Source organism: Heptranchias perlo, chromosome 32 (genome assembly GCF_035084215.1).
Source record: "Heptranchias perlo isolate sHepPer1 chromosome 32, sHepPer1.hap1, whole genome shotgun sequence".
Classification (NCBI taxonomy): Eukaryota; Metazoa; Chordata; class Chondrichthyes; order Hexanchiformes; family Hexanchidae; genus Heptranchias; species Heptranchias perlo.
In genome coordinates, this window is record NC_090356.1 from 33,527,456 (window position 1) to 33,555,167 (window position 27,712).

The 27,712-nt window shown below is 46.7% G+C and overlaps 1 protein-coding gene across 1 annotated transcript; it reads left to right on the forward strand.

Annotated features, from left to right (window-relative positions):
- On the forward strand, window positions 1-27,712 carry LOC137301219 (complement C1q subcomponent subunit C-like). Its single transcript, XM_067970696.1, has 3 exons — window positions 1-120; window positions 12,201-12,406; window positions 25,605-27,712. Exons 2-3 carry the CDS (start codon window positions 12,238-12,240, stop codon window positions 26,156-26,158), a joined length of 723 nt encoding a protein of 240 aa, XP_067826797.1. The 5' UTR covers window positions 1-120; window positions 12,201-12,237; the 3' UTR covers window positions 26,159-27,712.

A 27,712-nucleotide genomic window follows, 5' to 3' on the forward strand; every position in this document is an offset into this window, starting at 1 on the left:
TGACCCTCCCTCCGAGAAGCTTCATGTTAACCAAGAAAATTCAGAATTGTGCAAACCTCCCAGGCTCCGTTAAAGTGTGCTTCTCAGTATTCTCCTTCTAAAGCTTCAAGAAACCATAAGGTAAGAACTTAATCCTTTGGATAAAATTCTGATGAATAAATCTTTTCAAATATTAACATATTTTATGGCATAGGCATTTCAAAGAGTGCATCATGTTTGGAAATTTCAAAAAAACTTAACCCCTTAACCACTAAACAATTCTAAAAAGGCTCTTCTGTAAATCTTTGGTGTGAAACATTAAAGTAACACTCCAGAAATGTAGAGCAGAGAATATTTTATCGTTTATAGTAACTGTGAAATAAAGTGAAACAACTTCAAACAGTAATATTAAGGACTTTGTCATTAAAATGCTATTGTACTCTTCAGAGGGTTAAAAAAAACGCTGTCACATCTTTGAATAATTTTAATAGATCTCGGTTCTGCAAAGGGCCAGATAGTTAACTCCAAATAAAAAGTATGTGGAACTTTTATTATTATTGTCATTGCACAAGCTTCTCTCTGCAGCTTGTCAACTTCATGTACATTGTTTAAGAAATGATAATCGTTGACAGCCAGAGGGAGCTGAACATCAAATAACGTCAAATAACGTGCCACAACCCAGTCAGTGACTTCACACCCTCTAGTGATTATTAGTGATAAATGACTCCCCACAGATACCTGTCAACACATGGTCAGACTGTACTCCTCACAGATACCTATCAACACATGGTCAGACTTTACTCCTAACTCTTACCTGTACTCCTCAGTGTTACCTGTAAAACACACAGTCAGACTGTAATCCTAACAAGAACCTGCCAATACACGGTCAGACTGTACTCCTATCTGTTGTCTATCAACACATAGTCAGACTGTGTTCCTCAGTGTTACCTGTCAATACACAGTCAGACTGTATTCCTCACTGTTCACTCTCAACACACAGTCAGACTTTACTCCTATCTGTTGCCTGTCAACACATAGTTAGACTGTACTCCTCACTGTTACATGTCAACACAGGTCAGACTGTTCTACTCAATATTACTGGCCACCACACATTCAGAAATGAATCATCACCGTTGCCTGTCAACACATAGTCAAACTGCACTCCTCACTGTTACCTGTCAATACAGTCAGACTGTGCTCTTCACTGTTAACTGTCAAGACACAGTCAGACTGTTGTCCGATATATTACCTGTTAACACTGCTCTTCAGTGTTACCTGCCAAAACACAGTCGGATAGTACTCCCAACGGTTTCCTGCCAACACACAATGAGATTGTCCTCCTCACTTATACTGGCCATGCCACAGTCAGACTGTACTCCTCACTGGTACATGCCAAAATGTAGTCAGTCTGTGCTCCTATCTGTTACCTGTCAATACATGGTCCGACTGTACTGATCACTGTTACCTGTCAAAACCCAGTCAGACTGTACTCCTCATTGTTACCAGTCAACATACAATCAGACTGTACACCCCACAGATACCTGCCAAAACACATCAGATGGAACTCCTTACCGTTGCCTGTCAACAAGCAGTCAGAATGTATTACTCATTGTTACCTATCAACTATCAGACTGTACTCTTATCTGATACCTGTCAACTCATGGTCAGACTGTATTCCTCAGTGTTATCGGCCAAAGTATAGTCAAATTCTACTCTGCACGGTTTCTTGCCTACACATGGTAAGACTCTTCTCCTCATTGTTATCTGCCAACACACAGTCAGATTGTACTACCCACTGTTACCTGCCAACATTTGATCAGATTGCACTCCTAACTGTTACATGCCAAAACAATGTCAGACTGTTCTCCTCACTTTTGCTGGCCAACAAACAGTCACACTGTAATCTTCACTGTTACCTGTCAATTCACGGTCAGACTGTACTTCTCACTGTTACCTGTCAATACGCGGTCAGACCTTACTTCTCATAAATACCTGCTAAAACATGAACAGACTGTACTGCTCACTGTTACCTGCCAATACACAGTCAGACTGTACTCCTCATGGTTTCCTGCCAATATATGGTGAGAATGTTCTCCTTACTTTTACTAGCCAACAAACAGTCAGGCTGTACTCCTCATAAATACCTGCCAAATCATAATCAGCCTGTATACCTCACAGATCCCTGCCAACATACAGTCAGACTGTATCCTTCACAAATGGCTGCTAACACATGATTAGACTGTACTCCTCACAAGTACCTTCCAACACACAGTCAGAATTTACTCCTCACTGTTACTTGTCAATACACGTTCAGATTGTACTCCTTACTTTTACATGTCAACATCACATCAGACGGTTCTCCTTACTTTTGCTAGCCAACACACAGTCAGACTGTAATCCTCACTGCTACCTGCACAGACATGCTATGCTCATCATTCTTACCTGCCAACACACGGTCAGACTGTATACCCAACTGCTACCGGCCAATGCACATTCAGACTGTACTCCTCATAAATACCTGCCAATGCATAGTCAGACTGTACTCCCCACTGTAACCTGTTAATATACAGTCAGACTTGACACTTCACTGTTATCTGTCAACACACAGAAAGACTGTACTACTAACTGTTACCTGCCAACAAACGGTCACACTTACCCCCTAAATGTTACATGTCACCACAGGTCAGACTGTTCTCCTCACATTTACTGGCCAACACATGTTCAGAAATACATCCTTTCTGTTACCAGTCAACACACAGACAAACTGTACTCCTCACAAGTACCTGCCAACATACGGTCAGACTGTACTTCACACTTATGGCTGCTAACACAGGGTTAGACTGCTCTCCTCACTGCTACCTGTCAACACACAGTCAAACTGCACTCCTCACTGTTACCTGTCAACACACAGTCAGACTGTACTCCTCACTATTGACTCACAGCACATGATCAGACTGGACTCCTCACCGTTACTGGCCAAATGGTCAATCTGGACTCCTTACAGTAGGAATATAATGTGGGGAAATGTGAGGTTATTCATTTTGGTAGGAAGAATATAAAAACAGAATATTTTTTTAAAATGGTGAGAAACTATTAAATGTTGGTGTTCAGAGAAACTTGGGTGTCCTCGTACAAGAAACACAGAAAGTTAGCATGCAGGTACAACAAGCAATTAGGAAAGAAAATGGCATGTTGGCCTTTATTGCAAGGGGGTTGGAGTACTATAAGGAAGTCTTAATACAATTGTACAGGGCTCTGGTGAGAAATCACCTGGAGTACTGTGTACAGTCTAGTCTCCTTATCTAAGGAAGGATATACTTGCCTTAGAGGCGGTGCAACAAAGGTTCACTAGATTAATTCCTGGGATGAGAGAGTTGTCCTATGAGGAGAGGTTGAGTAGAATGGGCCTATACTCTCTGGAGTTTAGAAGAATGAGAGGTGATCACATTGAAACATATAAGATTCTGAGGGGGCTTGACAGGGTAGATGCTGAGAGGCTGCTTCTTCTGGCTGGAGAGTCTAGAACTAGGGGGCATAGTCTCAGGATAAGGGGTCAGCCATTTAGGACTGAGATGAGGAGGAATTTCTTTACTCAGAGGGTTGTGAATCTTTGGAATTCTCTGCCCCAGAGGGCTGTGGATGCTGAGTCATTGAATATATTGAAGGCTGAGATTGATAGATTTTTGGACTCTAGGGGAATCAAGGGATATGAAGATCGGGCGGGAAAGTGGAGTTGAGGTCGAAGATCAGCCATGATCTGATTGAATGGAGGAGCAGGCTCGAGGGGCCATATGGCCTACTCCTGCTCCTATTTCTTATGTTCTTATTGTGGAAATGCATAAAGAGATACCTGACCATATTAACTCTCTCTAATACACCTAACCCATGAATGTAGAAATGCATGATGGATATTTGACCATATTAACTGACCAGCTAATTCAATTTAAAGCTCACATAATAGTTTCTCATGAAAACACACAGAGAAGCACAATTGTGTAATTACGTTTAAGCCTTGGTATGTTGATAATTAAGTTAGTTGAGCAGGTGCTTAGTACCGTCTGCACCCCCCCCCTAGCAGATAAGGGTATTGCTGACTACAAAAATATAATGAGAATACAGTTTCTTGAAAGGCCATGTGGCCTTGAGACTGACTTCAGCCCTACTGATAACTGGGGCAGAAATGTGGGGAGGATGAGAATGCTCAGGCCTACGAGGCCTACGTGCCAAGATAAAAAAGGGCTATGGACGTTTGGAGGGGGCGGGCTCAGTACTTGATTGACCAACTGCCTGAGCCAATAAAGAATGTACGTGTCCGCCCATATTCTATAACAGGTGAGCGTCGGTACTGAACTGTATAAACGTGAGCTGTTTCTTGATCTCAGCGAAGATGTATCCCCAACCATTGTTTGAGGTACACTTCCAGTTGTACAAGTTTCTTAATAAATTCTTCCTTGTCTGAATTAAGTGTTTGGGAGTTAATGCATTGTATAGAATAAGTGATATTAAGTTTAAGTTTTTGACATTATGCTCTCACTGTTACCTGTCAACACACAGTCAGACTGTAATCCATAGTGTTACCGGTCAAGAAACAGTCAATATGTACTCCTCACTGTTTCCGGCTAAAGAACAGTCAGACTGTATTTACCCCTGCTACAGGCCAACACACTGTCAGACTGTGCTCCTCACTGTTAACTCTAAACACATGGTCAGACTGTACACCTCACTGTTACCTGTCAACTTACAGTCAGACTGTACACCTCACTGTTACCAGTCAATACACATCAGACTGTACTCCTTACTGTAACCTGTTAATAAACCATCAGACTGTAAACCTCACTGTTATCTGTCAACACACAGAAAGACTGTACTACTCACTGTTACCTGTCAATACACAGTCTGACTGTACTCCTCACTGTTACCTGCCAACACATGGTCACTCTTAACCCTAACTGTTACTTGTCACCACAGGTCAGACTGTTGTCTTCAATTTTACTGGCCAACACACGTTCAGAAATAAATCCTTATTGTTACCAGTCAACACACAGTCAAACTGTACTCCTCACAAGTACCTGCCAACATAGGGTCAGAATGTACTCCTCACTTATGGCTGCTAACACAGGTGAGACTGCTCTCCTCACATTTACTGGCCAACAAAGTTTCAGAAATGAATCCTCGCTGTTACCTGTCAACACATGGTCAGAATGTACTCCTCACTGATGGAATTATAGAATCATAGAAAGGTTACAGCACGGAAGGAGGCCATTTGGCCCATCGAGTCCATGCTGGATCTATGCAAGAGCAATCCAGCTAGTCCCACTCCCGCACCCTTTCCCCATCGCCCTGCCTTAAATCTATGTCCTCTGGTTCTTGACCTTTCCACCAATGGAAACAGTTTCTCTCCATCTACTCTGTCTAGACCCTTCATGATTTTGAATACCTCTATCAAATCTCCTCGCAACCGTCTCTGTTCCAAGGAGAACAGCCCCGGCTTCTCCAGTCTATCCACGTAACTAAAGTCCCTCATCTCTGGAATCATTCTAGTAAATCTCTTCTGCACCCTCTCCAAGGCCTTCACATCCTTCCCAAAGTATAGTGCCCAGAATTGGACACAACAATCCAGTTGTGGCGGAACCAGTGTTTTATAAAGTTTTATCATGACTTCCGTACTTTTATACTCTATGCCTCTATTTATAAAGCCCAGGATCCCGTGTGCTTTGGGCCAGTGGACCGATGAATGGCAGATGGAGTTTAATTTAGATAAATGTGAGGTGATGCATTTTGGGAGATCGAATCGGGCCAGGACCTACTCCGTTAATGGTAGGGCGTTGGGGAGAGTTATAGAACAAAGAGATCTAGGAGTACAGATTCATAGCTCCTTGAAAGTGGAGTCACAGGTGGATAGGGTGGTGAAGAAGGCATTCAGCATGCTTGGTTTCATTGGTCAGAACATTGAATACAGGAGTTGGGATGTCTTGTTGAAGTTGTACAAGACATTAGTTAGGCCACACTTGGAGTACTGTGTACAGTTCTGGTCACCCTATTATAGAAAGGATATTATTAAACTAGAAAGAGTGCAGAAAAGATTTACTAGGATGCTGCCGGGACTTGATGGTTTGACTTACAGGGAGAGGTTAGACAGACTGGGACTTTTTTCCCTGGAGAGTAGGAGGTTGAGGGGTGATCTTATAGAAGTCTATAAAATAATGAGGGGCATAGATAAGGTAGATAGTCAAAATCTTTTCCCAAAGGTAGGGGAGTCTATAACGAGGGGGCATAGATTTAAGGTGAGAGGGGAGAGATACAAAAGGGACCAAGGGGCAATTTTTTCACTCAAAGGGTGGTGAGTGTCTGGAACGAGCTGCCAGAGGCAGTAGTAGAGGCGGGTACAATTTTGTCTTTTAAAAAGCATTTGGACAGTTACATGGGTAAGATGGGTATGGAGGGATATGGGCCAAGTGCAGGCAATTGGGACTAGCTTAGTGGTATAAACTGGGCGACATGGACATGTTGGGCCGAAGGGCCTGTTTCCATGTTGTAAACTTCTATGATTCTATGATTCTAACCACATTCTCAACCAGCCCTGCCAACTTCAACGATTTGTGCACATATACCCCTAGATCTCTATGTTTCTGTACCCCTTTTAGAGTTGTGCCCTCAAGTTTATATTGTCTCTCCGCATTCTTCCTACCAAAATGTATTACGTCGTATTTTTCTGCATTAAATTTCATCTGCCACGTGTTCGCCCATGCCACCAGCCTGTCTATATCCTCTTGAAGTCTATCACTATCCTCCTCACTATTTACTACCCTTCCAAGTTTTGTGTCATCTGCAAATTTTGAAATTGTGTCCTGGACACCCAAGTCCAAGTCATTAATATATATCAAGGAAAGCAGTGGTCCCAGCACTGACCCCTGGGGAACACCACTGTACACCTCCCTCCAGTCCGAAAAACAACCGTTCACCACTACTCTCTGTTTCCTGTCACTTAGCCAATTCTGTATCCATGTTGCTACTGCCCCCTTTATTCCATGGGCTGCAATCTTGATGATAAGCCTACCAGGCGGTACTTTATCAAATGCCTTTTGGGAGTCGATATACACCACATCAACTGCATTGCCCTAATCTACCCTCTCTGTTACCTCATCAAAAAACAGGTTAGTTAAACACGATTTGCCTTCAATAAATCCATGCCAGCTTTCCCTAATCAATCCACACTCATCCAAGTGACTGTTAATTCTGTCCCAGATTATCGTTTCTAAAAGTTTCCCTACCACTAAGGTTAAACTGACTGGCCTATAGTTGCTGGGTTTATCCTTCCACCCTTTTTTGAACAAGGGTGTAACATTTGCAATTCTCCAGCCATCTGGCACCACCCCTGTGTCTATGGATGTTTGGAAGATTATGGCCAGTACCTCTGCAATTTCCACCCTTACTTCCCTCAGCTACCTAGGATGCATCCCATCTGGACCTGGTGACTTATCTACTTTAAGTACAGCTAGCATTTCAAGTACCTCTTTGCCTGCAAATCTTTGATTCCAATTTACCTGGGCCAGATCTATTCTCATCCCATTGAAATTGGCCCTCATCCAATTGAGTATTTTTACTTTAGAGTGGTCTGTGTCTTTTTCCATAGCGGTTCTGAACCTAATGATATGATCGCTGCTCCCTCAATGCTCCCCCACTGACACTTGCTCCACTTGGCCCGTCTCATTCCCTAGAACCAAGTCTAGCAATGCCTCCTTCCTCATTGGGCTGGAAATGTACTGGTTAAGAAAGTTATCCTGAACACATTTCAAAAATTCCTCCCCCTCAGTGCCCCATATATTATTATTGTTATCCCAGTCTATATTAGGATAGTTGAAGTCCCCAGTTATCACTACTCTATATCTTTTGCACCTCTCTATCACCTCTCACCATTTCCCTGCAAATTTGCTCCTCTATATCCTTCCCACTAGTTGGTGGCCTATAGAATACACCCAGTAGTGTAATGAACCTCTTTTATTTCTTAACTCTAACCAAATAGATTCTGTCCTTGACCCCTCCAGGACATCCTCTCTCTCCACTACTGCAATATTCTCCTTAATCAATACTGCCACCCACTCCTTCCTTCCCTTCCCTATCTTTCCTGAACACCTTGTATCCAGGAATATTTTGTACCCAATCCTGCCCTTTTTTGAGCCGGGTCTCCATTATCACCACAACATCATATTCCCATGAGGCTATTTGTACCTGCAGCTCACCGACCTTGTTTACCACACTTCATACGTTTACACACACGCACTGCAAACCAGTCTTAGACTTTCTTGTACTCTCTCTTAGTCTGATCCCACCCAATCCTTTGTGCCCCTTGTTTCTCCTTTCCAATGCTACATCCTGGTGCCCATCCCCCTGCCAAATTAGTTCAACCCTCCCCCCTTCCCCCACAGCACTAACGAATCTCCCCGCGGGGACATTGGTCCCAGTTCTGTTAAGGTGCAACCCATCCGGCCTCTACAGGTCCCACCTCCACCAGAACTGGTCCCAATAGTCCAGGAATCTAAAGCCCTCCCTCCTGCACCCTCTCCAGCCACGCATTCATCTGCTCTATCCTCCATTTTCTATACTCACTAGCGCGTGGTACCGGGAGTAATTCGGAGATTACTACCTTTGAGGTCCTGCTTCTTAATCTCTTCCCTAACTCCTTAAAATCTACCTGCAGAACCTCATCCCTCTTTCTACCTATGTCGTTGGTACCGATATGGATCACGACCTCTGGCTGTTCACCGCCCCCCCGACCCCACCAGAATGTTCTGCAGCCGCTGGGTGATATTCTTGACCGAAACACAAGGGATGTAACATACCATTCTGGAATCACGTCTGCGGCCACAGAAACGCCTGTCTGTTCCCCTAACTATGGAATCCCCGATCACCATCGCTCTCCCGACCTTCCTCCTCTCCCCTGTACAGCTGAGCCACACATGGTGCTGTGGACTTGGCTCTGGCTGCACTCCCCAAAGGTACCCTCTCTCTCACCAGTATTCAGAACTGAATACTGGTTAGAGAGTGAGATGCCTTCAGGGGACTCCTGCGCTACCTGCCTGCTCCTCCTTGTCTGTCTGGGGGCCACCCAGTCCCTCTCTGCCTGTACTTTCTTATGTAAGGAATCTTACAACACCAGGGTATAGTCCAACAGTTTTATTTGAAAATCACAAGCTTTCGGAAACTTTCTCCTTCGTCAGGTGAGTGAGGTTCTAAAATCGCACAGCATATATTAGGCTGGGAGACGGTCACAGCAATCAAAGGTGTCGTTGGTGTTCAGACAGGTTAGCCACGGAAAACATTACATCCCAGTATACTGAATACACAATGGGTCAGATTACACAGACAAAGAAAGAAAGAGACCCGAAAGGCAGAGAGAGAGAATGTCCAGCTGTATTAAAAACAGATAACTTTTTTTTTCCTGCTGGTGGGGTTACGTGTAGCGTGACATGAACCCAAGATCCCGGTTGAGGCCGTCCTCATGGGTGCGGAACTTGGCTATCAATTTCTGCTCGACGATTTTGCGTTGTCGTGTGTCTCGAAGGCCGCCTTGGAAAACGCTTACCCGAAGATCGGTGGCTGAATGTCCTTGACTGCTGAAGTGTTCCCCGACTGGGAGGGAACCCTCCTGTCTGGCGATTGTTGCGCGGTGTCCATTCATCCGTTGTCGCAGCGTCTGCATGGTCTCGCCAATGTATCATGCTCAGGGGCATCCTTTCCTGCAACATATGAGGTAGACAACGTTGGCCGAGTCACAGGAGTATGAACCATGTACCTGGTGGGTGGTGTCCTCTCGTGTGATGGTGGTATCCGTGTCGATGATCTGGCACGTCTTGCAGAGGTTGCCGTGGCAGGGTTGTGTGGTGCCATGGATGCTGTTCTCCTGAAAGCTAGGTAATTTGCTGCGAACGATGGTCTGTTTGAGGTTGGGTGGCTGTTTGAAGGCGAGTAGTGGAGGTGTGGGGATGGCCTTAGCGAGGTGTTCGTCGTCATCGATGACATGTTGAAGGCTGCGGAGAACATGGCGTAGTTTCTCCGCTCCGGGGAAGTACTGGACGACGAAGGGTACTCTGTTGGTTGTGTCCCGTGTTTGTCTTCTGAGGAGGTCTATGCGATTCTTTGCTGCGGCCCGTCGGAACTGTCGATCGACGAGTCGAGCGTCATATCCCGTTCTTACGAGGGCGTCTTTCAGCGTCTGTAGGTGCCCATCGCGTTCCTCCTCGTCTGAGCAGACCCTGTGTATTTGCAGGGCCTGTCCATAGGGGATGGCCTCTTTGATGTGGTTCGGGTGGAAGCTGGAAAAGTGGAGCATCGTAAGGTTGTCCGTGGGCTTACGGTAGAGTGAGGTGCTGAGGTGCCCGTCTACCGCAAGCCCACGGACGACCTCTCATCCCAGGAATCAGTCAATATTCCTCACTGTTGCTTGCTGATGATACAAAGCTAGGTGGGAAAGTAAGCTGTGAGGAGGACACAAAGAGTTTGCAAAGGGATATAGACAGGTTAGGTGAGGTGGCCGATGGAGCATAATGTGGGGAAATGTGAGGTTATTCACTTTGGTAGGAAGAATAGAAAAACAGAATATTTTTTAAAGGGTGAAAAACTATTAAATGTTGGTGTTCAGAGAGATTTGGGTGTCCTGGTACACAAACACAGAAATTTAACATTCAGGTACAGCAAGCAATTAGGAAGGCAAATGGTGTGTTGGCTTTTATTGCAAGGGGGTTGAAGTACAATAGTAAGGAAGTCTTACTGCAATTGTACAGGGCTTTGGCGAGACCACGCCTGGAGTACTGCGTACAGTTTTGGTCTTCTTACATAAGGAAGGATATACTTGCCTCAGAGGTGGTGCAATGAAGGTTCACTAGATTAATTCCTGGGATGAGATGGGTGTCCTATGAGAAGAGATTGAGTAGAATGGACCTATACTCTCTGGAGTTTAGAAGAATGGGAGGTGATCTCATTGAAACATATAAGATTCTGAGGGGGCTTGACAGGGTAGATGCTGAGAGGTGGTTTCCCCTGGCTGGAGAGTCTAGAACTAGGGGGCATAGTCTCAGGATAAGGGGTCGGCCATGAGGAGGAATTTCTTCATTCAGAGGATTGTGAATCTTTGGAATTCTCTACCCCAATGGACTGTGGGTGCTCAGCCATTGAGTCTTTTCAAGACGGAGATGGATAGATTTTTGGACTCTAGGGAAATCAAGGGATATGGGAATCAGGTGGGAAAGTGGAGTTGAGGTCGAAGATCAGCTATGATCTGATTGAATGGTGGAGCGGCCTCGAGGGGCTTATGGCCTACTCCTGCTCCTGCTCCTATTTCTTATGTTCTTATGTTCTAACACAGTCAGACTGTAATCCTCACTGTTACCTGACAACGTACGGTCAGGGTGTGGTTATGAGGAAAATCTGAGTTTTACCAGTATTACTATTATTTATCGATGTATCTTCGATGAGTTACCATCAGTTATTGATGGAATTAAAGTTCCTCCCACCTATGGTTCTCCCCTTGCATATCACTCCCCTGCCCTCGGTTTCCATGCCCTCGGTTTCCCCTCTTCCTCACCCACTGTTTCCCCACCCTCCGTTTCCCCCCCCTCTGTTTCCTCTCCCTGCTCACGAGTGGCCTCCTGGTTCTTGGAACTTCTCACAACGGCTGCTGGCTCGAAACCACGAGCAAAAATAGTCAACGAGATGGACCCAACCTTTATAAGGTCAATGTAATAACATTTGTAGATGTCACATGATCAGGCATCATGTGGTCAGGACATCACATGAACCAACTCCAGGAATGCCTCCAACCAGAGTTGGCAACCCTACGTCAGCCTGCACTCCACACAGCACCTGGACTGTCAGATTCACAGGTGCACTTACACAAATCCACATTTCACATTTAAAACAAGCAGACCCCAAGGGCTGATGGGCCCCAGTTTGAGAATCACTGCCGAAAACTGGCCTCCGATATATTCTGATGGCTTTCGTCACAGGATGACAAATGCATAACCACTAGATGGAGCAACACACATGGAGAAATAGCTCCTCTTTTATGTTAAGCCACAGATAAGGAAAAATTTAATCCTTTATAATTACTCACATTTCTTTTATTCAATGCGATGCTGTGTTTTTTTAATTATACTGCATAAGTTCTTTTGTGCTATGTTCAGATCTGCATGTTTTCAGGCCTGTTCTGGCTGCATCTGTTTCAGATTCTACAAACTCTGTCTATCCGTCTACAAACACACCATGGATCCCAAATGCATTTCCCTGATGCTGCTGTTGACAGTACTGGGTCCATCGGTTCAAGGTTTAGAAACAAATTTTGGGATACCCGGAACTCACGGAATACCAGGAATACCCGGAATACCAGGCAAAGATGGCAGAGATGGCACAAAAGGAGCAAAAGGAGAAGCAGGTGAATAGACACAATCACAAATAACAACATCCACCTTGTGTTCAAATTTTGATCAAAGAATTTGTCTGTCATTCCACTGTAAGCAACATGATCTTATCACTTTCAAAGAGACAGCCAAAGAGATGGGCTGTAAACATTACAAAATTACAGTGCAGAAAGAGATCATTTTAGCCCATCCTGACTGTGCCAACAGTCCAGAATGAACCCCTTTTAAAGATTCAACAATCTCCGAATTTCCTCAGGGCCTGGGCAGTGTTCTGGGGTAAAGACAGTGGGAGGGGCCTGGCAGGGGACCCAGAAACCCTGGATCTCTGGACTTCACCATGGGAATTGGTGCTGGGGGCAGCGACACACAGAGCCTCATCTCAGGAAGGGGACGGGGCTAGCTGGATGACACCAACTGTCGGAATTCCCACTGCTCCCAACTCCTTTGCTCTGAGTGATCTGGATTCAGGAAAGATGCTGGCACCCAGGTCAATGGAGGGGCGTAAACGGTGTCCACAGAGGTGCCCAGGCCTGAGCCTTGACATGGAACCCAGGAAGGCTGCGGGCACAATGAATCCGCTCCCTTATAAAGGAGGCCAACTTCCAATGCGGTTCGCTATTTCAGCCGGTTGCACCTGCTCTCCCCGATTGGCTTTCCAGTGCTGCCTCTTGCACTGCTCCTCCCCCTTTACTGTGGGTGCCTGAGATGTGTCCATACTGACCTGGTGCCTGAGATGTGTCCATACTGACCTGGTGCTTGAGATGTGCCCGTACTGACCTGGTGCCTGAGATGTGTCCATACTGACCAGGTGCCTGAGATGTGTCCATACTGACCTGGTGCCTGAGATGTGTCCATACTGACCTGGTGCCTGAGATGTGTCCATACTGACCTGGTGCCTGAGATGTGTCCATACTGACCTGGTGCCTGAGATGTGTCCATACTGATCAGGAGGGCAAAAAGGGGACATGAGATTGCTCTGGCAGATAAGGCAAAGGAGAATCCAAAGAGCTTCTACAAATACGTAAAGGGCAAAAGAGTAACGAGGGAGAGAGTAGGGCCTCTTAAGGATCTTAAGGATCAACAAGGTCATCTATGTGCGGAACCACAAGAGATGGGTGAGATCCTGAATGAATATTTCACATCGGCGTTTACGGTTGAGAAAGGCATGGATGTTAGGGAACTTGGGGAAATAAATAGTGACGTCTTGAGGAGTGTACATATTACAGAGAGGGAGGTGCTGGAAGTCTTAACACGCATCAAGGTAGATAAATCTCCGGGACCTGATGAAATGTATCCCAGGACGTATGGGAGGTGAGGGAGGAAATTGCGGGTCCCCGAGCAGAGATATTTGAATCATCGACAGCTATAGGTGAGGTGCCTGAAGATTGGAGGGTAGCAAATGTTGTGCCCTTGTTTAAGAAGGGCGGCAGGGAAAAGCCTGGGAACTACAGACCGGTGAGCCTGACATCTGTAGTGGGTAAGTTGTTAGAGGGTATTCTGAGAGACAGGATCGACAGGCATTTGGAGAGGCAGGGACTGATTAGGAACAGTCAGCATGGTTTTGTGAGAGGAAAATCATGTCTCACAAATTTGATTGAGTTTTTTGAAGGGGTAACCAAGAAGATAGATGAGGGCTGTGCAGTAGACGTGGTCTACATGGACTTCAGCGAAGCCTTTGACAAGGTACCGCATGGTAGGTTGTTACATAAGGTTAAATCTCACGGGATCCAAGGTGAGGTAGCCAATTGGATACAAAATTGGCTTGACGACAGAAGACAGAGGGTGGTTGTAGAGGGTTGTTTTTCAAGCTGGAGGCCTGTGACCAGTGGTGTGCCTCAGGGATCGGTGCTGGGTCCGCTGTTATTTGTTATTTATATTAATGATTTGGATGAGAATTTAGGAGGCATGGTTAGTAAGTTTGCAGATGACACCAAGATTGGTGGCATTGTGGACAGTGAAGAAGGTTATCTAGGATTGCAACGGGATCTTGATAAATTGGGCCAGTGGGCCGATGAATGGCAGATGGAGTTTAATTTAGATAAATGTGAGGTGATGCATTTTGGTCGATGGAAACGGGCCAGGACCTACTCCGATAATGGTAGGGCGTTGGGGAGAGTTATAGAACAAAGAGATCTAGGAGTACAGGTTCATAGCTCCTTGAAAGTGGAGTCACAGGTGGATAGGGTGGTGAAGAAGGCATTCGGCATGCTTGGTTTCATTGGTCAGAACATTGAATACAGGAGTTGGGATGTCTTGTTGAAGTTGTACAAGACATTAGTAAGGCCACACTTGGAATACTGTGTACAGTTCTGGTCACCCTATTATAGAAAGGATATTATTAAACTAGAAAGAGTGCAGAAAAGATTTACTAGGATGCTACCGGGACTTGATGGTTTGCCTTATAGGGAGAGGTTGGATAGACTGGGACTTTTTTCCCTGGAGAGTAGGAGGTTTCGGGGTGATCTTATAGAAGTCTATAAAATAATGAGGGGCATAGATAAGGTCGATAGTCAAAATATTTTCCCAAAGGTAGGGGAGTCTATAACGAGGGGACATAGATTTAAGGTGAGAGGGGAGAGATACAAAAGGGTCCAGAGGGGCAATGTTTTCACTCAAAGGGTGGTGAGTGTCTGGAACGAGCTGCCAGAGGCAGTAGTAGAGGCGGGTACAATTTTGTCTTTTAAAAAGCATTTGGACAGTTGCATGGGTAAGATGGGTATAGAGGGATATGGGCCAAGTGCAGGCAATTGGGACTAGCTTAGTGGTATAAACTGGGCGACATGGACATGTTGGGCTGAAGGGCCTGTTTCCATGTTGTAAACTTCTTTGATTCTATGACCTGGTGCCTGAGATGTGCCCGTACTGACCTGGTGCCTGAGATGTGCCCATACTGAACTGGTGCCTGAGATGTGCTTGTACTGACCTGGTGCCTGAGATGTGCCCATACTGACCTGGTGCCTGAGATGTGCCTGTACTGACCTGGTGCCTGAGATGTGCCCATACTGACCTGGTGCCTGAGATGTGCCTGTACTGACCTGGTGCCTGAGATGTGCCCCTACTGACCTGGTGCCTGAGATGTGCCCATACTGATCTGGTGCCTGAGATGTGCCCATACTGACCTGGTGCCTGAGATGTGCCCATACTGACCTGGTGCCTGAGATGTGTCCATACTGACCTGGTGCCTGAGATGTGCCCATACTGACCTGGTGCCTGAGATGTGCCCATACTGACCTGGTGCCTGAGATGTGCCTGTACTGACCTGGTACCTGAGATGTGTCCATACTGACCTGGTGCCTGTGATGTACCCATACTGACCTGGTGCCTGAGATGTGCCCGTTACTGACCTGGTGCCTGAGATGAGTCCATACTGACCTGGTGCCTGAGATGTGCCTGTACTGACCTGGTACCTGAGATGTGTCCATACTGACCTGGTGCCTGTGATGTACCCATACTGACCTGGTGCCTGAGATGTGCCCGTACTGACCTGGTGCCTGAGATGTGCCCGTAATGACCTGGTGCCTGAGATGTGCCCGTACTGACCTGGTGCCTGAGATGTGCCCGTACTGACCTGGTGCCTGAGATGTGCCCGTACTGACCTGGTGCCTGAGATGTGCCCATACTGACCTGGTGCCTGAGATGTGCCCGTACTGACCTGGTGCCTGAGATGTGCCCATACTGACCTGGTGCCTGAGATGTGCCCATACTGACCTGGTGCCTGAGATGTGCCTGTACTGACCTGGTACCTGAGATGTGTCCATACTGACCTGGTGCCTGTGATGTACCCATACTGACCTGGTGCCTGAGATGTGCCCGTTACTGACCTGGTACCTGAGATGAGTCCATACTGACCTGGTGCCTGAGATGTGCCTGTACTGACCTGGTACCTGAGATGTGTCCATACTGACCTGGTGCCTGTGATGTACCCATACTGACCTGGTGCCTGAGATGTGCCCGTACTGACCTGGTGCCTGAGATGTGCCCGTAATGACCTGGTGCCTGAGATGTGCCCGTACTGACCTGGTGCCTGAGATGTGCCCGTACTGACCTGGTGCCTGAGATGTGCCCGTACTGACCTGGTGCCTGAGATGTGCCCATACTGACCTGGTGCCTGAGATGTGCCCGTACTGAAGTGAGTGCCTGTCAGAATAATTAAATTATTCAAGAAGGGGAGTAGGGAAAAACCGGGGAACTACAGGCCAGTGAGCCTAACATCAGTGGTAGGAAAATTATTGGAAAAAATTCTGAAGGACAAAATTAGTCTCCACTTGGAGAAGCAAGGATTAATCAGGGATAGTCAACATGGCTTTGTCAAGGGAAGATCATGTCTGACTAATTTGATTGAATTTTTTGAGGGGGTGACTCGGCGTGTGGATGAGGGTAACGCAGTGGATGTGGTATACATGGATTTCAGTAAGGCCTTCGATAAAGTCCCGCACAGGAGACTGGTCAAGAAGGTACGAGCCCATGGAATCCAGGGTGCCTTGGCACTTTGGATACAAAACTGGCTTAGTGGCAGAAGGCAGAGGGTGATGGTCGAAGGTTGTTTTTGTGACTGGAAGCCTGTGGCCAGTGGGGTACCACAGGGATCGGTGCTGGGTCCCTTGCTGTTTGTGGTCTACATTAATGACTTGGATATGAATGTAAAAGGTATGATCAGTAAGTTCGCTGATGATACAAAAATTGGTAGGGTGGTAAATAGCGAGTAGGATAGCCTCAGTCTGCAGGACGATATAGATGGGTTGGTCAGATGGGCGGAACAGTGGCAAATGGAATTTAACCCGGAAAAGTGCGAGGTGATGCACTTTGGAGGGACTAACAAGGCAAGGGAATACACAATGAATGGGAGGACCCTAGGCAAGACAGAGGGTCAGAGGGATCTTGGTGTGCAAGTTCACAGATCCCTGAAGGCGGCGGAACAGGTAGATAAGGTGGTAAAGAAGGCATATGGGATACTTGCCTTTATTAGCCGAGGCATAGAATATAAGAGCAAGGAGGTTATGATGGAGCTGTATAAAACACTGGTTAGGCCACAGCTGGAGTACTGTGTGCAGTTCTGGTCGCCACACTACAGGAAGGATGTGATCGCTTTGGAGAGGGTGCAGTGGAGATTCACCAGGATGTTACCAGGGCTGGAGCGCTTCAGCTATGAAGAGAGACTGGGAAGATTGGGTTTGTTTTCCTTGGAGCAGAGGAGGCTGAGGGGGGACATGATTGAGGTGTACAAAATTATGAGGGGCACAGATAGGATGGATACTAAGGAGCTTTTTCCCTTCGTTGAGGGTACTATAACAAGGGGACATAGATTCAAGGTGAAAGGCGGGAGGTTTAGAGGGGATTTGAGAAAGAACTTTTTCACCCAGAGGGTGGTTGGAGTCTGGAACTCACTGCCTGAAAGGGTTGTGGAGGCAGGAACCCTCACAACATTCAAGAAGCATTTGGATGAGCACTTGAAATGCCATAGCATACAAGGCTACGGACCAAATGCTGGAATATGGGATTAGAGTAGACAGGGCTGATGGCCGGCGCGGACACGATGGGCCGAAGGGCCTCTATCCGTGCTGTATAACTCTATGACTCTATGACTCTATATGACCCTGCTCTGACCCCAGATATTGGTATCAGTAAAAGTGATCATGAAGCTGTCAGGTTGCCATTAAAAACCCAATTGATTCACTAATGTCCTTTTAGGAAAGGAAACTTGCCGTCCGTACCCGGCCTGAGCCTATACGTGACTCTAGTCCCACACCAAATTTGGTTGACTCTCAATTGGCCTCTGAAGTGGCCTAGCAAGCCGCTCAGTAATGAGGGAGAGGCAATAAATTCCAGCAATGCCCACATCATCACAGTGAATAAAATATACTCTGACAGGGTCAGGAGCACAGGTCATTGCCAGATCTTGAAACCCCCTCTGCCGCCATTATGGTGGTGAAGAGGGGTCGACAGATTTTGACCCCGCGGCCTTTACCTCACCTACCTCCTATAGCAGCGCATTCCACGCTGTAACAACACCCTGCGAAAAGAAAGCTCTCCTAACCTCTCTCCTCACTCACAGTCTCTCCTCAACACTATAGAATCATAGAATCATAGAATAGTTACAGCGCAGAAGGAGGCCATTCGGCCCATTGAGCCTGTGCCGGCTCTCTGCCAGATCAATCTAGCTAGTCCCACTCTTCCGCTCTTTCCCCGTAGCCCTGCAAATTTTTCTCCTTCAGGTACCTATCTAATTCCTTTTTGAAAGCCACAATTGACCCTGCTTCCACCACCCTTTCAGGCCATGCATTCCAGGTCCTAACCACTCGCTGCATAAAAAAGTATTTCCTCATGTCGCCTTTGATTCTTTTGCCAATCACCTTAAACCTGCATCGTCTGGTTCACGGCCCTTCCGCCAATGGGAACAATTTTTTTTTATTTAGATTGTTTAGACCCTATCAAATCTCCTCTCAACCTTCTCTGCTCCAAGGAGAACAACCCCAGCTTCTCCAGTCTCTCCACATAACTGAAGTCCCTCATCCCCGGAATCATTCTAGTAAATCTTTTCTGCACCCTTTCTGGGGCCTTCACATCCTTCCTAAAGTGCAGTGCCCAGAATTGGACACAATACTCCAATTGTGGCCGAACCAGTGTTTTATAAAGTTTCATCATGACCTCCTTGCTTTTGTACTCTGTGCCTCTATTTATAAAGCCCAGGATCCCGTATGCTTTCTTAACCGTTTTCTCAACCTGCCCTGCCACCTTCACTGACCTGTGTACATGTACCCCCAGGTCTCTCGGTTCCTGCACCCCCTTTTAGAATTGTGCCCTTTAGTTTATATTGTCTCCCCTCGTTCTTCCTACCAAAATGTATCACTTCACACAATTCTCAGCATTAAATTTCATCTGCCATGTGTCCGCCCATTCCACCAGCCTGTCTATATCCTCTTGAAGTCTATCGCTATCCTCTTCATTGTTTACGACATTTACAAGTTTTGTGTCATCTGCAAATTTTGAAATTGTGCCCTGTACACCCAAGCCCAAGTCATTAATATAAATCAAGAAAAGCAGTGGTCCTAGCACTGACCCCTCCAGTCTGAAAAACAACCGTTCACCACTACTCTCTGTTTCCTGTCACTTAGCCAATTTCATATCCTTGCTGCCACTGCCCCTTTTAGTCCATGGGCTTCAATTTTATTGACAAGCCTATTATGCGGCACTTTACCAAACGTCATTTGAAAGTTCATACACACAACATCAACCGCATTACCCTCATCGACCCTCTCTGTTGCTTCATCATTTAATCCCAACATTGCTTGTGAAGATCCCTGGGTATAAATATCATTAATGCCTAAGGGATAATTCTACTTCTGTAAGTATAATCCAAAAGTCAAGTGTATGGGCACATGATATAAATATTTGTACAGTTTTATTGTGTCTATCAAATTAACATGAATTACGTAACCACATCAATGAAATTCTCAATTTAAAAAGTTTACAAATTGCAGTGATGTCTAGTAACAAACACTGAGTATCACAAGTTTGGGATTTGTTTGAGGCACAGGTGTTGAAAGTATTGAGAGTGGAATCCCAGGAACCTGGAGCTTTCTATCTGCTTGCCCATCATCAGGTTTTTGTGTATTTGTTCACAGGTTATGTCTGTTTTTTTTTAATTAGCTAGGCTTGTCCATGTTAGCGAATTGGGGGCAGTCTTGGGCTTTGGTGGGTCTGTCGCTGGTCCTGAAGGTGTGCCCCTAAACCCCAGACGATTTCTCAGCCTCGGAACCATTTGCATCATTTTGGTGGGTGTCACAGCATCTAGCAGGGAGTGGGCCTGCGATGGGCGAGGGGTTGGTGGGTGTCACAGCATCTGGCGGGGAGCGGGCCTGCGATGGGCGAGGGGTTGGTGGGTGTCACAGCATCTGGCGGGGAGCGGGCCTGCGATGGGCGAGGGGTTGGTGGGTGTCACAACGTCTGGTGGGGAGTGGGCCTGCGATGGGCGAGGGGTTGGTGGGTGTCACAGCGTCTGGCGGGGAGTGGGCCTGCGATGGGCGAGGGGTTGGTGGGTGTCACAGCGTCTGGCGGGGAGTGGGCCTGCGATGGGCAAGGGGTTGGTGGGCGTCGCAGTGTCTGGCGGGGAATGGACCTGCGATGGGCGAGGGGTTGGTGGGTGTCACAGTGTCTGGCGGGGAGTGGGCCTACGATGGGCGAGGGGTTGGTGGGTGTCGCAGTGTCTGGCGGGGAGTGGGCCTGCGATGGGCGAGGGGTTGGTGGGTGTCACAGTGTCTGGCGGGGAGTGGGCCTACGATGGGCGAGGGGTTGGTGGGTGTCGCAGTGTCTGGCGGGGAGTGGGCCTGTGATGGGCGAGGGGTTGGTCGGTGTCGCAGTTACCAGCACCCTCGATGGTGCCGGGATAAATTCACAGAAAACGTTTATAAAATTTGCCGCCTAGGCCTGTGCAATTGAACACTCAATGATCTATTGAATATGCCTTTGGGGTATTTCAATTTTCACTGGTCCCTGGGCAACCCATAGCAACACTGGACGGTGTGGATGAACAGGCATCTCTGGTATCCAGCGCTGAGTGTGTCAGGTAGTAATACATTTTACACTTCACAGTTCTTCTCTGAAACTTTATTTGACTCAGCCATTTGTTTTTTGTCCTGATGAGAGAGGAAATAAAAACCATTGGTGTACAGGCAGAGGCACGTTGGCCTGGATTTGTCAGAGGAATCTGCCTGCAGAAGCTTTGAATCAACAGGGAGGCAGTGATTGAGCTGAGATTGTGCCATCTGCTGCAAGGACACCTGCAGTCAACATTCAACTTAGCGCCAGCACTGCACACTACAACACTATCATAGAATCATAGAATCTTACAGCACAGAAGGAGGCCATTCGGCCCATCATGCCTGTGCCGGCTCTTTGAAAGAGCTATCCAATTAGTTCCATTCCCCTGCTTTTTCCCCATAGCCCTGCAATTTTTTTCCTTTTTAAGTATATATCCAATACCCTTTTGAAAGTTACTATTCCATGGGTAGGGTGAGTTGCAGTGGCAAATAAGGCCACCCTCTCACTGTGTGCTGCACCAGCCCCCAAACAGGGGGTTCAAAAATTGTAGTGCCAAAAACCCCCTCCTCTTTCTACACTAGATGCTTGTAAGGAATCTTACAACACCAGGTTATAGTCCAACTGTTTTATTTGAAAATCACAAGCTTTCGGAGGCTTTCTCCTTCGTCAGGTGAGCAAGTGTGGGATTCCATGGAAGATTACCGCATTTATAGTCAGAGAACAATACCTGGTGATTACAGATAATCTTTCCAACTGCCCGTTGTCAAGGCAATCAAAGTGTTCAGACAGAGTGATGTTACCGACAGGACCACCGAATACACAAACGGCCAGAACAAAAGACAGAGAGAGAAACATCCGAAAGGAAGAGAAAGACAGAGAATGACCCGTTGTGTTAAAAACAGATAACTTTTTTTCGCTGGTGGGGTTACATGTAGCGTGACATGAACCCAAGATCCAGGTTGAGGCCGTCCTCATGGGTGCGGAACTTGGCTATCAATTTCTGTTCAACGATTTTGTGTTGTCGTGTGTCTCGAAGGCCGCCTTGGAGAACGCTTACCTGAAGATCGGTGGCTGAATGTCCTTGACTGCTGAAGTGTTCCCCGACTGGGAGGGAACCCTCCTGTCTGGCGATTGTTGCGCGGTGTCCGTTCATCCGTTGTCGCAGTGTCTGCATGGTCTCGCCAATGTACCATGCTCCGGGGCATCCTTTCCTGCAACGTATGAGGTAGACAACGTTGGCCGAGTCACAGGAGTATGAACCATGTACCTGGTGGGTGGTGTCCTCTCGTGTGATGGTGGTGTTTGTGTCGATGATCTGGCATGTCTTGCAGAGGTTGCCGTGGCAGGGTTGTGTGGTGTCGTGGACGCTGTTCTCCTGAAAGCTGGGTAATTTGCTGCGAACGATGGTCTGTTTGAGGTTGGGTGGCTGTTTGAAGGCGAGTAGTGGAGGTGTGGGGATGGCCATAGCGAGGTGTTCGTCATCATTGATGACATGTTGAAGGCTGCGAAGAACATGGCGTAGTTTCTCCGCTCCGGGGAAGTACTGGACGACAAAGGGTACTCTGTTGATTGCGTCCCGTGTTATTCTTCTGAGGAGGTCCATGCGATTTTTCGCTGTGGCCCGTCAGAACTGTCGATCGACGAGTCGAGCGTCATATCCCGTTCTTACGAGGGCGTCTTTCAGCGTCTGTAGGTGTCCATCGCGTTCCTCCTCGTCTGAGCAGATCCTGTGTATTCGCAGGGCCTGTCCATAGGGGATGGCCTCTTTGACGTGGTTAGGGTGGGAGCTGGAAAAGTGGAGCATCGTGAGGTTGTCCGTGGGCTTGCGGTAGAGTGAGGTGCTGAGGTGCCCGTCTTTGATGGAGATACATGTGTCCATGAAAGAAACCGATTCTGAGGAGTAGTCCATGGTGAGCTTGATGGTGGGATGGAACTGGTGTCGAGTGCTGAGACATCCATCTTGGTGAGAAGTGTTCCTGGTTCAACTGGTCCGTGGTTACTGAGTTTTTGTAGGAAGTCTGTAGTGTCGCGACAGAAGCTGGGGGTTCCCTGTACGATGGGTTTCAGGATGCCCTCGACGTATCCAGAGATTCCATGGAAGGCACTCTACACCAGTATCCCCCACGATGACGGCATCGCTGCGACAGCATCAATACTCAACACCAACAACAGCCAATCTCCAGACGCCATTCTACAACTCATCCGCTTCATCCTGGATCACAATGTCTTCACCTTCGATAACCAGTTCTTTACCCAAACACACGGAACAGCCATGGGGACCAAATTCGCACCCCAATACGCCAACATTTTCATGCACAAGTTCGAGCAGGACTTCTTCACTGCACAGGACCTCCAACCAACACTATACACCAGATACATCGACGACATTTTCTTTCTATGGACCCACGGCGAGGAATCACTGAAGAGACTACACGATAACATCAACAAGTTCCATCCCACCATCAAGCTCACCATGGACTACTCCTCAGAATCGGTCTCATTCTTGGACACACAAATCTCCATCAAAGACGGGCACCTCAGCACCTCACTCTACCGCAAGCCCACGGACAACCTCACGATGCTCCACTTTTCCAGCTCCCACCCTAACCACGTCAAAGAGGCCATCCCCTATGGACAGGCCCTGCGAATACACAGGATCTGCTCAGACGAGGAGGAACGCGATGGACACCTATAGACGCTGAAAGACGCCCTCTTAAGAACGGGATATGACGCTCGACTCGTCGATCGACAGTTCCGACGGGCCACAGCGAAAAATCGGATAGACCTCCTCAGAAGACTAACACGGGTCGCAAACAACAGAGTACCCTTCGTCGTCCAGTACTTCCCCGGAGCGGAGAAACTACGCCATGTTCTCCGCAGCCTTCAACATGTCATCGATGACAACGAGCACCTCGCTAAGGCCATCCCCACACCTCCACTACTCGCCTTCAAACAGCCACCCAACCTCAAACAGACCATCGTTCGCAGCAAATTACCCAGCTTTCAGGAGAATAGCGTCCACGACACCACACAACCCTGCCACGGCAACCTCTGCAAGACATGCCAGATCATCGACACAGACACCACCCACCAGGTACATGGTTCATACTCCTGTGACTCGGCCAACGTTGTCTACCTCATACGTTGCAGGAAAGGATGCCCCAGAGCATGGTACATTGGCGAGACCATGCAGACACTGCGACAACGGATGAACGGACACCGCGCAACAATCGCCAGACAGGAGGGTTCCCTCCCAGTCGGGGAACACTTCAGCAGTCAAGGATATTCAGCCACCGATCTTCGGGTTAGCGTTCTCCAAGGCGGCCTTCGAGACACATGACAACGCAAAATCGTCGAACAGAAATTGATAGCCAAGTTCCGCACCCATGAGGACGGCCTCAACCGGGATCTTGGGTTCATGTCACGCTACACATAACCCCACCAGCGAAAAAAAGTTATCTGTTTTTAACACAACGGGTCATTCTCTGTCTTTCTCTTCCTTTCGGATGTTTCTCTCTCTCTCTCTGTCTGTCTTTTGTTCTGGCCGTTTGTGTATTCGGTGGTCCTGTCGGTAACATCACTCTGTCTGAACACTTTGATTGCCTTGACAATGGGCAGTTGGAAAGATTATCTGTAATCACCAGGTATTGTTCTCTGACTATAAATGCGGTAATCTTCCATGGAATCCCACACTTGCTCACCTGACGAAGGAGAAAGCCTCCGAAAGCTTGTGATTTTCAAATAAAACATTTGGACTATAACCTGGTGTTGTAAGATTCCTGACATTTGTCAACCCCAGTCCATCACCGGCATCTTCACATCTACACTAGATGCCCCAGCTGGTGGGTTCTGTCAGCCATTTCTATTACCCGAACAATTCATACAATACCTGAAATATGCATTCAAATTATAAGAAAGGCTTCCAACATATTTGTCCCTGTAAACAGAACTTTAAGTGGTCGCATACCTTTCGTTTGACCCAGCTCTTTAAAGATGTGATTTCCCATACTCCCCACTTCCAGGGAGTTCCCAATGCCAGGTCTAATATCGGGACATCACCCACATTACATAGGTGAGTCTGACCACAAAATCAGGCAGGGCCCAGACGCCAACAGAGGCTGAACGTCTCAATTGGGGCCCGATTGGAAAACCCAGTCTCAGGTTCCCATCCTGTCCATTCTATGGGGAATACTGTGTGACCTTAGAAGCCCATCAGAGATTGAGGAGGAAAATCCTGTCAGAATTCCTACAGTACTGATTCAAGGGGTAGGGAAATCTCGAGGAGGACTCTCCGCCCAAAGTAATCCCCTCAACTGTGGAATAAATGAACCAATAACAGTTTTTGAAATGTTGTTAATGTTCTGCCATTTTGGGTTTCCTTTGTTCCTCAGTTGTCTGGTTATATCAGTTAGAGGGAAGGGCTGCCTGAATTCCAGACAGGCTCCAACATGGCCAGAGTTTGGACATGCCTGAGTGCTGATTCAGAATTGCCAAATCAAGAAAACACGACAGACTCTTTGCATTATAGAAAGAAGCGCTTACATTTACGTAACGGTTCATCGCAGGAACATCTCCAAGTACTTCACACCATTAATTTCTTGTTCCTATCATAATGGTATCATTCTTTGCATGTTTTTTTTTTCTCAGAATTAATATTCTTGTGCTTTTTAACAGGGCCCCCTGGCTTAGCTCTCACTCTGGGTGAAATGGGGGAGAAAGGTGATCCAGGAATAACAGGCCCAACCGGAAAAAGAGGGCGCAGAGGATCCGCTGGAGATATCGGAGACCCAGGCAATGTGGGGGGAAAAGGCGAGATGGGGCGATCCGGAGACCACAAGAGCACGTTGAAATCTGCCTTTTCTGCAAAAAGAGGTGGACATGCATATCCTCCCAGGGACATCCCCATCAGATTCAGTAAAGTCATATCTAACGACCAAAACCACTATGACAGCAACACAGGTGTGTTCACCTGTAACATAACCGGCTATTATTACTTTGTGTACCATGCAACGTCAGATAATAACTTGTGCATCAGTCTGAACATGAACAGAGTGAAGAAAGCTGGCTTCTGCAATCATGGAAATTTCGATCAGGTCAGTTCAGGAGGGATCGTGCTTCATTTGCAGGTCAATGATAAGGTTTGGCTGGAACCAACAGATTACAATGCCGTGATGGGGAAAGAAGACCATGACAGTGTCTTCAGTGGGTTTCTTCTCTTTCCAGATTAAGGCCTAAAAGAATAAAAGAAGATTTCTGGCTGAATGCTCTGCTGAAAAATTATTAAAGATCGTCTTTATTACAAGTATAACATTTGCCTATTAAATCTGGGACAAATTATATCAGCTTCCATTTCTAATTGGTGATTTTTACTGTGTTTACTGTGTGTTGCCAATTTATGAGTTATTACCTGTTCGAATACTCACCACAATGCACAGTGCCAGTGCTGAGGAATGGTATGTTTTCATCTATTTCTCTTAGTGGGCAGCGATGGCATTGGCCAGGTGCAATGCAAGCTATAACTTGTTACCCAAACAAAGACACTCAATCCTTAGAAAAACGCAGACTATTACTGATACAATAACTTAGTGCAAGAGAGCGGGTTACATGAAACCAACTCAATGAGTGGCATGGGGTACATCGAAACTGCTGGTTGCATATTTCTGATGTCAAGATTTGAATTATGACTGAGCGTTGTTATTTGTGCTTAGTGCATCCATCATTTACTACAGGGAAGTTAAACTTCATTGATAATGAGCCTGTCCCTGGGACTAGACATGTCAGCATTACTCCCACACACTCAATCATTTAGGTCATGATTCAAAAAACCCAAGGTATAATCCAATGTCACTTTGTCAGATCCACCCCTATTGTCACTCAGGAGTCTGGGTAGTATTTGTAACACAATATGATGTGTTTCAGTACTTTTCCTCCTCCTCCACTACCTGGGTCCCACTGAGATGGTAGAAATTGGCACTAACCTGGCTGCTTATTGGTGTTGTTTTCACTCTAGTAACTTGGCCTGAAGTAACCTAAATCCCAGACAGATTAAAAGCACTGATTATCCAGTATACGTGGTAATCTTTCATTTACAAATTCTTTGTTAGAAAAATACTCGGAAAACCCCATTAGTTGTGCTGTCTTTTAGTACTAAATTCAACAATCATATTCACAAAAGATCAGGTCAGACACACATCAATCAGTGACATTTATGGTATAACTGCTTCCTCTGAAAGGCAGCTTGTTAGTTCAGACTGTAGGTTTCATTGTGGAAGCTGTAAGAGGCAATGTTATTTCAAATCTTATAGTTTGAGTCAATTCTAAAACTCATCAGGTGGGAGGCCCACGGGACCAGGTGGAAGGCTTGTTTTACACCCTGCACAATATTAACTCTCCAATAGCTTCACTGGAGAGTAACATCGGGCAGGGTGTAAAATCAGCATTGCACCCGGCCCTGTCAGTTTCCCGATGGGTGGGTGGGGTTAAAATTGCCCCTATTGTTTATCTATATACATTTGTGGGTTCTTTACTAATACTGGCCTACATATTTCAGTATGATCTCCTAGGGATCTATAAACTTGCCCCATATAGGAGTTCTCCATCTTTACTGCAGCAATCCATACTCTGATACATTTTGTGAGGAAACAGCCAGAAGATAAATAATTAATTGTTGATTATTGTATTTCCATTGCTTATAACTGTCACCTGTTTCTGCTTATAAAATGTGCATGGCCTCTCAACCGATGTATTAGAGAAAATGTTCAATAAATGTGTCTTACACTGAG

Bases quoted from the DNA above. Each gene is read 5' to 3' on its own strand.
- LOC137301219 (XM_067970696.1), top strand. From the start codon at position 12,238: ATGGATCCCAAATGCATTTCCCTGATGCTGCTGTTGACAGTACTGGGT. The intron at 12,407-25,604 runs GTGAATAGACAC...GCTTTTTAACAG, and splicing joins AGGAGCAAAAGGAGAAGCAG to GGCCCCCTGGCTTAGCTCTC.